The sequence below is a fragment of the Colius striatus genome, chromosome 1, assembly GCF_028858725.1.
Source record: "Colius striatus isolate bColStr4 chromosome 1, bColStr4.1.hap1, whole genome shotgun sequence".
Taxonomy (NCBI): Eukaryota; Metazoa; Chordata; class Aves; order Coliiformes; family Coliidae; genus Colius; species Colius striatus.
The window spans coordinates 90,824,744-90,837,799 of NC_084759.1; the positions used below are offsets into that span (position 1 = coordinate 90,824,744).

General features: G+C 35.7%; 1 protein-coding gene across 3 annotated transcripts in view; it reads right to left on the reverse strand.

Moving 5' to 3' along the window:
• Positions 1–13,056, reverse strand: part of PKNOX1 (PBX/knotted 1 homeobox 1) — a 44,516-nt gene that overhangs the window by 20,697 nt on the left and 10,763 nt on the right. For all 3 annotated transcript variants that reach the window (XM_062000709.1, XM_062000722.1, XM_062000717.1), the window contains 4 exons: positions 12,406–12,469; positions 7,794–7,943; positions 5,092–5,219; positions 3,794–3,965 (listed from right to left, as the gene is read on the reverse strand). In XM_062000709.1, coding sequence (XP_061856693.1) covers positions 3,794–3,965; positions 5,092–5,219; positions 7,794–7,844 — 351 coding nt within the window. In that variant the 5' untranslated portion in view covers positions 7,845–7,943; positions 12,406–12,469. The remainder of the gene's footprint in view (positions 1–3,793; positions 3,966–5,091; positions 5,220–7,793; positions 7,944–12,405; positions 12,470–13,056) is intronic.

Genomic DNA, 13,056 nt, shown 5'->3' on the forward strand with positions numbered 1-13,056 from the left:
GTATTCAATAACCTTACAGTAAAAATGTTACATTTTACTGGAACTTCCCGTGTTTGAATTTATGTCCATCTTCTCTTGCCCCTACACTGGGCAGCGTTGAGAAGAGTCAGTGAGTCTGTCTTCTTTACCCTCCCATTAGGTATTTAGATACATTGTCAATATCCCTCCAAACCTTCAATGCTGCAGGCTAAAGGGTCCCAGCTGGGTGAGTCTGTCTTCATATGAGAGATTCTCTAGTCTCCAAAACATCTTACTGGTCCTTTGCTTGACTCACTGCAGTATGTCTACATCTAGTTGGGAGACCAAAATTGTACTCAGCATTCCAGATGTCTTATCAGTGCCAGTACAAGGACCATGTCCCTGGATGTGCTGACAATGCTCTTCCTAATACAGCCCAAGTACATTCAATTTCTTTGCTGCAAGGATACATTGCTGTCTCAGACTTGGTTTGGTGTCCATCAGGACTGTCAGGCCTTTTACCACAAAGTTGTCTTCCATCTGGTTGGCCCCAAGAGTGTACTGGCATGTGGGATTATTAATCCTCAACTACAGGACTCGTAATTTCCTTTGGCTGAACTCCAAGGGATACCCATTTACCTATTTCTCCGTAAGTGACGAAGTACCTCTGGTGACATAGCTATCTAGACATCAGTCACTCCATCCAGTTTTTCAACATCTGCAAACTAGCTGAGGGGTACACTCTATCCCATCATCCAGGTCATTTAATGAAGCTGTTAAACAGTATTGGTTCCATTGTCAATCCCTGGAATGCACGGCTAGTTACTAGCTTCCAAATGGACTTTGTGCTGCTGAATACAATCATTTGAGCCCAGCAGTTCATCCAGTTTTCAGTCCATCCCGTTGCTCTACTATCTAGACTGATGAAATATGGACTATGACTATCTTATAGGAGACAATGTCAAAAATCTTACTAAAGTCAAGCTAAACCACATCCATTGCTCTTTCCTCACTCACCGAGCCAGAACATTTAAACTACTGTTTAAATGTTTTTCAGATGTGCTTCTGAAAATACATTGACATTAGAGAGATAAGGGAAAACAGTATATTTTTGTTGAATTCAGAGTTACAAACGAGAGAAAAAACTGAGGCTTAGCAAGTCAGCAGATCTGCTTCATGCAGAACAGAACTCACTCATTTTTGAGCAAAGTACTAGAGGCAAGTATATTCAAAAAAGTCTTTGAAGGAAGAACTTTGATGGAAAATTTTACTCATGTCTTCAAACACACAGATGACGTACAAGAAGTATTCAGAGGTGTCACTGATAGTAAAAACTCTAGACATATTACAGAGTGAAAGAGATAAATAAAGAAGTAATTTCAAAATGATAAGTATTCCTAGGAATCAACTTGCTAAATATCTGGATCAAACCACAAGATCCTGAAGCTGGTATTTGGGAAATTTCTGTGAGCAATTCAGTCTTTAACAGTCAAAGTTCCCACAGGATTTTATACATGTGCAAATTAGCACCTGTGATGAACTACAGTTTTTAGCCTGTATAAAAGTCTTCTTCAGAAACCAATGACTCTTTAAAGTGTTTATCTCCTTCTCCCTCAATAATGCACTTCCCCCCCCCCCAATTTGCCTGAGTGCTTTTCTGCTCAAGAAAGATCTAAAACAATCGTACCAGCAGCCCTTAATCTCCAAGGATTTCTGTACTCCAATTGAATAGCCATACTCGTCAAACAAACCATCTGATTAAAAATATTCTGAAGTACTTACGTCTGCTTACAAATGAGACAACAATTATGTGATACAAATATTTCACACATGTATATTAAATCCCTCACATTTAACATTTTTCAAAAGTTAAAGAATGCAAAGAACCACCACCACATCACTGCTGCTTAAACTAGGAGAGTAACCAAAGAAAAGAATTATCCTTTCTCTTCCTTTGCCTTTATTTTACTTCTTTTTTTTACTTCTGTTTTTAAATTCCTACAGTGCAACACAATGCCACAGTGTGCAGTCACAGAACTGTGCAGTAGGCACATGCCAATGCTTTTTTCTACTTGGAAAACTAAGTCACTGTCTGGATCACTAAATATTTCTCAAGTGAGCTGCATAAAAATTTTTCCCATAAAGATCTAATGATTAAGACATTAATTTGAGATTCTGGGGGTTTGGTTTTGTTCTAGTTGTTAACTTTGACCAAACTGGCAAAAGTCTGTTCTTCATTCTTTGCACTAATACCAAAGAGTATCTTTACATATATTATGTATCCTCCTTTAGTTGTTTTCCCATCACTCTGAGGTTAACTGTTTTAGGTCACCTTCTAACACAAAAACCTTATTTGAGCCTCAAAATTTTTTGCAAAATGAAAATAAAAGCTTCTTTAGACAAAGGGCTCCAGAGCCAAAAGTGGTAAGTGAACTTTAAAAAAGCATTCTTGCAGGTTGATTAGAGCAAAATAAATCATATTAACTTGATCTGATCTTATATTCACATAGACTAAAATCACTGACACAATGTATTAGGATATTTTCATTCTGGGCACTGTAATCTACAGTTAAAAGGATGTAACAGAAAGTTACCTTCCCAGCTACTTAATGTTTCTTTAACTAGAGGTGTAAAATCTTGACTCACTCTAGAACATACCATCTTCTGCCTTCTTTACTCTCACCCTGGTCTAATTATACATAGAGTCTCTTGTAGCTTTATTTTCCACCAGGCTATTTAAATACTATCTTCCCAGAACTTAAAATACCTTAACGATGGGCCACAACGTGCTTTGAAGGAAGTCAAGTTACACAAAACTGACTCTTCTTTTGCTTCAATATGTGCCTCTCCCAACTGTATCACACAGACAGCACCTCAGATTTATTTCTTGTTTTAAGCCTTAGTTTTGTTTAGGAGTTTTCTCCAGGTACATCACCTTAGCCTCCAACACAGCATATTATTTGCTCACATGAATCTTTCTAGGTATCAGCTTCAAAATAGTATCATTCCTGTTGTTTAAAACCACTGACCAATTTAGTTTTGTTTGTCAACTTCCATATTCTAAAGTAGTCTTTACTCCTACGAAGTAGACTCAAGGAATCTTTTATTACACAGTCCCCTTAAAGGAACAGGTTTTTAAAAAATGAAACAAAAACACTTCATCTCTGTAATTCTAACACTCTTGAATATGACAAAATCTAGTTGCAACACAACTCTAAAGAGATGAAGACACATCGACAGTTTCAAAACTAGCATGTCAAGGGAGGTGTTTTCTAAAGATGTGATTCAAGAGGGAGACCAAGAGCAAGGGACTAGGGAAATTACAGCTTCATCCCAGGAAAGACTTTTAAAAAGCCTAAAGGAAACACTAACACACAAGAAAAATAAAGCGTATGTTTAAGAGTTTCTAAGCTCGTAACAGCTCTTCTCTCACATCAACTAAATGAAATACTGATTAAAGAAAACAGGTGGAAAAAATGTACATCCATTACATGATTTTGCTAAATATATGTCATACACTGGCCACTCTAAAAATCTGGCTATGGCGAGCGTTTGTTTCTGTTCATCCAATACACTGATCTCAGACAGTTTAGAATGGGAAACAACTGTGATGGGCCCAATATAAGTTCACAGATGAGAGGGAAAAAAAGAGGTCAGAAGAAATTTTAAAAAACAGAACATTTAAGAAGTCTCTCTCAGCATCAACATAAAGAATCTCTTGTAGGAAGAAAAAATCATGAGGAGAAATTATAAGCACCAATTGAGACTAGAAATTAGGAAGAAGAGGCAAACGTGATGATAATTTCAGAAATAAAAGGGAATGGCTTATACTTACCAAATTATCAGTTTCTGGATCTTCACAGAAAAAGGGTTTTCCTTCTTTCTCCTGCTTCCTTACAAAGTTTTCTATATCTACATCAAAACTAGCAGACGTTGTGCCTTCTGAGCCTTGTGTAGATTGTTCACATTTTTCAAATAATAGTGCTAACAAGGGAAATAGTGGGTGTCTAGAATAAAAGTCAAAATGCATTAATAAGCATTTTTACTTATGTGCACACCACTGAAGATGCCTAGCTCATGTAAGGCAACAGTCACTCATGCAAGAAACAGAAGTCTTGGAACAGACTGTATATAATACCACTGGCTATAGCACAACACAATGAAAGTCTGGTGCTATTTTCTTTGTTTTATATTTTGATTTAGCACCCACTCTAGAGACAAATAAAGCAGTACAATATATAGATATTTAAACAGAAAGAACTATCACAAGCTAAAAAGCTATGACATACTATTTAATTCGCTGTTACTGAGTGGCAAGAGACACTACTACACAGTGCATTAGAAACAAAGATTAGGATTTACAAATTGGGTGAACACAAATTTAAATTATGAAATAAAGTCTGATGAAATTTATTCTTCAATGTAGGCCTTCTTTATGCATCACAGATAACTTTGCAGAACTGAGGAGCATCCAGACTGTATCAGAGGCCTCCTATGAAATCGTGTTCAGAGCAAACGACAACTTCTTTAGCACAAGTCTCTAAAATGAGTGGACATATTTGCTTTGTTGGGTTATTTAAGCCTGCAAACTGGTAATAATTATATCTTATAAAGCACTTAAAGTGAAAGAACATTTAACTTAATCAAAACTGAGCACACTGCTTAGCACAGCACTTAATACCATAAAGTCTCAAATTAACATGTTTCTACATCAACATTTAACCCAGTTTGAGCTAATTACTGGGCAACAGATTGCTATCCCTAAAGAAAAAGGCAGTAAAGATCAATTTAATGACAATTAAAATTAAATTTCACATTAAAGATAAAAACTTCAGTAAAATAAATAATGACCAGAGTTCAACACTGAGTAGCTTGTTAAATTTCACTTGTGCTTTAAAGGCAGCCACCCTTAGAATATCCTTTAAAACTACTGAAATTGAAGAAACGCAATAAAAGGCAAGATTCCTTCTTGGCTGACAGTGAAGCTAATTTGATCACCTCCTTACTTTAGAAACCATTGAGACAGTTAGCCAAGAGATCGTCTGATTTTAATCTACTTGTTATTAATTTTTCAAAAACAATAATTCCTCTATTCTTTACCCTTCAAAAGACAGAACACGAGCCCGCTTCTACCTGTAAATAGCCTGCTTGTCTGCATCCATTGGAGTCTGAGATTCTACAGGGGCAGGACTCACCCCTTCTGCATCAGTTTCAGAGCAGTTGGGATCTTGTTCAGTTTTTAACTCTGTTACTACTTGCATCTGTAGAAAAAGAGTAAGTTATAAATAAATCTGTATGTTTCACATAAAAATAAGTGTACTGTTTTCTAAGCAAATGTCAATGCAAAGGGCTACTGAATTGCCAGAAGGTTGCTATGACTTGGCAGTTATGCAAAAAGCCATAGCAGTAAAAAACCATCTCTTTTAATCCTTGACACTTTATGATGGGTAGTGTAAAGGCCACTTCAGCATTCGGCTTTAAAGTGGGAATAACAGATATCAGTAAACTCTTTAGGCATTTTGTCTCTGAAGTGGCTATTTTTGGAACAGGAAACAGTACATCGAGCCATTTCTTGTCCATTGAAATAAATGTTTTCTTACAAAGAACTGAAATACTTTGTGTCCCTCCAATCTTTCCATTAGGAGAAGAAAAAAACTCCCTGACCTTTACCACTCAAATTTACATATTGTAATGACAAATTATTTTAAGGAATATCAAGCTACTGGAGAAAAAAGTAGTAACTGCTTCTACAAATTCATTTAACACACAGTTACACAATTTGCCATCATTGGAAAAACAGCATAAGAGCCAGTTTCTATTTAGTTTTTTCTTATGTCTAAACGGAATTTATTGTGTTCCAGCTTCGTCCCATTACCCTTTGTTCTGTTGCTAGCTACAATAGAAAAAAGGGATGCCCCAACCTCCTGACATCTCACCATTCAGATATTTGTAAATATTTATAAGATCACCCCTCAGTCTTCTATTTAGCACCTCCTGAATTGCACTAGGTGGCAAGTCATGCCTTTAAGGCGGTTTTAATGTGTTGAAAGTGGTTTTCCCATCACCTCCAGTTAAATACCTCTCAGACTAAAAGGTCAGCAACCTGACCCTGTGACAGTTGGTTTCCAACCCTCAACCCAAACTCCTTGGTTTTCTACCCTTTGAGTATTAGAAACATTTGTGCAAAGACAAGAAATCACTGCAACTTTTTTTTTTTTCTACTTTAATCCTCATAAGTTCTATCTTGAGTAGAGGACAGACACATTGTTCTAAGATATCAGCAGACAGCCAGAATTGACATCTGCAGAAACAGTGTGTCCAGAATGCAATCCTCTGCCTTTTTTCCTGATCACACTACTCACAGGAACACTGAGAGCTGAGCTCCAGAAACTATTTGAGACTCTGACAGAATTCAGTCTCTTTCCCCACAACAGAAGCTAAAGAATTTATACTATTTCACATGAGAAGTCTGGGAGAACCAAAAGGTTTATGCTTTCTTAACTGCTGGGGCCAAGCCATTTCCTAGCAAAATCAAAAGGCTAAGGACAAGAAGGAGGGATGACTCATAAGTGATTATAAATGTTGAGCCATACATCTGCAGAGTCTGAGGGGAGAGACTATGTGCAGTTACAGCTCTATCTCAATAGAAGGAAGAAAGAGCTCACTTAAAACTACAAGCTATTTCATATGGGCCACTTCCAAAGCGTGGAGGCAGCAGGCACAAAACCTGCCTATCTTGGTCACTGGGAACTTAAAATAAATAAATAATACCCACCCGCCTCCCCAACCCCTACACAAATACAAAGGAAAAGCTCTCTCCATATCCATCTCAACAGAAACATGTATTACTGTCACAGATGTCTCACAGGATGGCATATATTTGCTAAGGGAATTAAGTAAAAGATGCAAGGTAGGTAAAATGAGAGAGAGAAATTAGAATTGCAATAAAAGAAGCAAATAACAAAAAACCCTTCAATAATCCCAGATTGCATTCAGATAATTATCTCATCCTCTTTTTACAAGGGAAATCTGCTGGTTTTCTTCTGACTGTTCACTACTTTTGCCATCTGCTGACAGAAGTATTTGTATTTACTGCTTATGGCTGACAAACAGTAACACAAAAATCGGTCTTCAGAGTACAGGCCAGGGCATAACTTGCCTCCAGTTAACAGTATTTTAATTTAGCAATTCAAATCGTTGCAATATACAGCCTGTTGTACAAAAAAGAAACATCACAACCAGACACATCTAAGCGTGTTTATTATTCTAGGTGTTTGTTAACAGAAGAAAGTGAAAGCCCACTGATTACCTTTCTAATTAGCAATTCTAATCAATATCCTCATTAAAATTAATTCAAGTGTTTTACCAGTTTTCAGCCTGAAGCATAACTGCATCAACCTAAATGCAATCAAAGTAGCATATAATTCTAGATAACTAAATTTACCCTTTACTTGCTCAAGGCCGACAAGTCTAGGGGTAAACATCATCTAGCTATTGCAACTGCAAACACAGAACACCATCAAGGTGTTGTATACACAAAATATTAGCGATGCCCATTTGACTTTTCCTAAAAATAGGAACATTACAGCACACAAATCATCTAGAGTAGATTAAGAAGAAAAGCCCTTACCTAACTATTCTTCCCAAAGTTAAGCAAAGTCATGCAAAAATTAGCTAAACCTTTAATAAGTATCCAAGTATTAAAGAGTAGCACTTTATTGCTTTGAAGATTTTGATAATGAAACAATACCAAAGTGGGCCTTAAGGAAAAAGTCACTAGCTTTTTTTGTCTTATGAACTGTAGTTAATTCATAGAGAAAGAAAAACACACCTACCTGTTGCCCATCTTGATAGTTGTCTATACTTAATGTCTGTGTTGCCATCATGATTAATTAAATGTTAATTATGTCAAATCATCATAACCATGAAGAAATACTCTTTAAAAAAAAAAGCCAGCTGCAAAAACGATCACTTAGAATCCAGTTCTAAAAGATGAAAAAAGATAAAGATTTATGCATATTTGCTCCCACCAATGACTGAGTTTATTGACAATGATAGTTATGTGTGTATACTAAGAAAGAAATTCAAGTTGGAAAATGCAACAGGTTTACTCGGTAAAAAAATTCTTTGTATCACTTTAAATTTTAATAAGATGATGAAGTTCTGTTATATTCACGAAGTTGAAGTACACTTCAGCATTTATTTTTGTACTACTTAACTAACTTATTCAAAGGTAATGCATAAGAGCCTATGCATGAACAAAGTTTCTGTGTTCTGAAAAGGCTAACACCACATTGAGCATTACTGTAACTGAAATAACAACAGCCTACTATCAAGGAACAAAATGGTAAAAATATTAAGGAATATCCCATTTACTTCCTAGTATGAACACCATACTCTCAAGTTAGGTCCTGAAATTACCTCTAGAAACCAAAACCTCACCTAACTTCTAACATCATATGTAACGCTCAAGAAAGACAGGAACAATAGCTAATGTTTTTTAAACAATTTGGCCTACATGACTGTATAGTTTCAAAAGTGACCTAGGAATTTAAATGTCTCGTTTTAGTAGATATTTAATACCTTAGGAAATATTAATTTTAATAGGATAAAACAAGTAAATGTATATATGTTATTCCCTCTAATCATTGGCTGGAGTTTGGTGCCCAGATGAGTTCAACATTTTTTAGTTTGACATCCAGAAAAGAAAAATTTGCATAGCACCATCACCAGATAGTTTATCCATCAAATTACTAATTTACATTTCTTTTCCCTGACAGATTAGCTGCCACCAGAACTGAAATTACATAATTCATTAAGCTATTACCATTAAATATTACCATAGAACTCAATTTTCCTTGACATGTAGTAGTCCTAATGTTTAGCTACTATAAAAAGCATTCATATTAAAAAAAGACAGAGCTTGTGCCTTGAAAAAGATTACATCCAACTATTAATTCCAGGTTTTCTGCTCTTTCACCTATATCAGTATAGCAGAACTAAGTTTTAAAATTTTCATCAGTTTAACATCTGAGACAAAACCTTTTTTCTTTATAATTTGTTCAATCACTTGAAATTTTTCAAGTATTTTTAAATCTCTCCCTCACCATTGCATACTACTGTACGTGAACTCTTTGAAGACCATTTTGTATATTTCTGGATATTTTATCTTACTGATTAGAATAGGCTCAATTTAGGAAACACGGGGGTAAAATGCTAAGAGTCTCTGTTTACTTAACAGTTTCAGGCAGAGAGACAAATCTAACTCCTCAGGACAAACTTTGCATCAAGTTCTACTCAAAGTGTGATTCCTAATCATTACTACATTTTTAATTTTTTTTTTAAGAAAAAAAAACAGCTTTGAAGACTAGAGAAGTCCACCAGAAAGTTGCAAGCATGACTTACTTTACAAACTAGTTTACTGACATTTACTCACTCATGCTTAAATGGAGCTATTACTCTTTGGGAGCCTATGCTGTTTTACAAACACAAAAACACCTTGGGAACCACAAATAGGAACAGACAATCAGATCTTGGCACTAGCACTGGGCTCTGTGCTTGCAGAGCTGAATAAGCTTCTATCTGTAGACAACATGCACGTATCATCTTAGGTAGCTTGTGGAATATGAGCTAGAAGTATGCTACAGTTTGTGAATTTTCACATAAAAGTTTGTATTCCTAAGAAAAACATACCTACAGAGGAGAAGAGTAAAGACTACATTTAGTTTTTTTTTTTCCTAATAGCTTTAATGAAGTATTTTCTGCTTTTAGTTTGTCTCTGATTAGAGATCATTGGTATCTCTTTCTTTGAAACTCTAAAAACACTACTGATTTCTCTACCCCTTTTTTTTTAAAAAAAAAGTAATGACATAAATGCACTCACTGATAAAAGTACTTCAGATCTATAATTTTTAATAGTTATTAACCATTTAAAGTTAAATTAGCATTTGACACAATAGCAAAGTGATAGATAAATGTTAGGCCTGTGAGTATTTGTCTCATTGAAACATTTGTTTTCTTTCAAAAATGGTAGCTTACAACTGGGGCGTTCAGGTCTTTCTGTTATTTACAGAGTGAACAGGCACGTTCAAAATTCTGCTTCTTCTCAAAGGCATATATTTCATTTGACTGTGATAACTGAGGAACAGACCATGCTACCCTCATGTACAGTTGAACAAGTAGTACAGTTGAAAAAATCAATAAATAACGAGTAAACACTAATTAGCAACTGTTTTAGAAGTTCCTCATTGGTAAAGAAACTGTTAGGCTGTAGAAGAAAGCTTAAGTTCTTAGTCAGAAATAAGGAAGTAAGAGGTAGAACAGTTATAGAAGAAGAACACAGTATTCCAAGAATGTGAGATAATATCAGTGACACAAAGAACAATATGGAGAGGAAAGCAACAAAGATAATACGTGTAAACTGGAGAAGACAATAGGACATGGCAAGAACTTCTGGAGAATCAGACAAGCTAGACCAACCCTTCCTTCCACATTTCATTAAGAAAGAGACATTCCACATCTGGAAATGCCTCAGGCCACACAAAGGAAGAAAGAGATGCACAGCTTGGAGCTAGATCCATAGATTATTTCATTAAGAGGGACTTTTGCCCTATTCTCTCCCAGGGGAATGGCTGGAAATAATTCTGCATGGGTATAGCCTTTATTTCCCACAAGAGCTTCCCCTCTGGCTTATAATTACAGAAGAAGAAGATTAAGCTATTAGGCAAGATAGCAACTGATGAGATTTAGTGAAGACAACTCCTGCAAATCAAGAAGAACAAATTGAGCTAATCACATACTTAAATTGAGGCAATTAACTGAGGAATTACTTTGGTTGACTAAAGAGAAACATCTCCTCATTACCCAGTAGTAGTAAGAAACAAACTATGTTAAACTTTAAGAAAAAATAACTGAAAAAGTATTTACACATTTGGCTTTTTATAACCTAATTTGGGATACAGCATTCAGTCCTAGTTAGCAGATACACAGCCAAAGCAGCTGTTCATTCAGCAAACAACAATGCTAGATGAAGCTGGTATCGCTCACAGATGTTTATCACTGCCACCCTGCCAGAGCTAATTACTTCCACAGCTCTACCACTGAGCCCACAGAACACGTGCATGAGTTTTGATCCTTTTTACATCAAGTCAGCTAGGCGAGTTCAACCCGCTGTTAAAGGTGGCTATGATGTAAACCATCTGACTTCGTCTGAAGCACATTGCTGTGCACTCATACAACCCCTGCTCTTGGCTGACCTATTAGTGTGGTAATTTCTGGCTCATGTGTGGCGATTATCAACTCACAGCAGGACAATCTTTTACCAGCACAGCTATACCAAATACTATATGGCCTAAGGTATCTGAAATGAACCTAAGAACATATGAGTTCTGGATGACTTAGCTTTAAAAATGCTGATTATTCTTTGTTAAACAAATCAAGACTAGAAGGACAACTGGGGGTTTGTGTTATATTTAGAAAGATAAAACATAACAAAAATAATCTGCTGCTGAGAAAGTCAACCAGTCTGCTTCACGCAGAACAAATTTAATTCTTGTTCTATTTATTTTGAAAACAAAGCATGAGGAAAATCCAAGGAAATGTTTAAGGCCATGTAAACTAGAAGCTGATGCATGAATTGCTATCAAAAACCCCACTGACATCTGTGGCAAAAGGGAATCAGTAAAAAAGAATTGTGTTCTGCAAAACAAAGCAAAAGGAAAAAAAAAATCAAGCCCTTAATAAAAAGAAGTATGGAGGTAAAGCAGAGTAGAAAGGAAGTTAAATTAAGAGGAGTAATCATAATTACAAATGTGGAGACTTTGTGAAAGTTTAGGAGTATCTAAGAGAAAAGATTAAAGGTGAGTTGAAACATATACACAAAGTGATCACTTGACAAACATCACTCCTCACTTGCTCCTTCATAATTAAGAGCAAAGGAACCATGAACATAAGGTACAAGTAAGCTGTTGGAGTTCAGTAGTATCATTTTTAGCATATACAAGCTACAACAGATGTTTGTAAGAGATATAAATAGTTATGCTTCAGGGTATAAACTAACCACTAACTGTCTCAGGGTTGTGAAGAAACTACCAAACAGACTTGTTAACAAGTAATCATTCTTTCTAATTCTCTCCTGTACACATTCCTTTGAAGTCCTTCAGACAGAACTGGCAACTCGCAGATTCAGAATGGCTATTTATTCATTCTTACTTAACTTCAGTCCTGGCACTTGCTCTGTAACATAGATCCTTATATTCACACACGAATTTAAAAAGAAACAAAACAGGAAACAACAATAACAAAAAAATCAAAATGGCAAGCCTCTTTAGCACATGAAAAGCATCTAGAATTGGCTTCACTCTTCATCAAAATATGTAATGATTTTTCCTTCTAGGGCACACTGCTTTCTAAAAGAGATAAAACACTGTCTGTGAGAAAGCTGCTCACCTGTCATTCATTATCTTGTTCCAGCAGAGTGATCCCACTGATGTGCAATGTAGAAGACAGAAACCTAGAAACCAACAGAAATATTCAGAAGCCAACAGCATACAACATGCTCTGAGATTAAACACAATTAAAGAAAACGTTTTGGTTTTTAAATGGTTCTCTCCCCAGATTTGACTGTTTGGCAATTTCTTTTATTCATTTTTAATTATCTCAAATCACATTCACTATTCCATGCCATTATTTGATATTTCCCTCATCTTATTCCATTAATTCTCCATACATATCTTTGTCTTTGCTGACACCTGTCACTAAAGGCTTCATTTGGACTGCTATCTCAGTTGCTGTCCAACCTTCATATTTTACTCTGGCTCAGTGTCTTGTCTGCTTACACTAGACAAGATATATCCCAAAAATAAAACTACAAAATGAAAATAGATATAATTCATTTCTGTTGTAAAAATTAAACACAAAATGAAGAAAAGTGAAAGCCTTTTTAAAAAATTTATATCTTCTTCATAACCATACTTTGATTTTGTCATGGAATGTATTCTACAGATGTCTATGATCAAGTAATCCACTACATGACAAAAACTAACAGGCTACAGGAAGGGGCACAAACCATTGTTAGGATCATGTAGCCTATGAATCCAG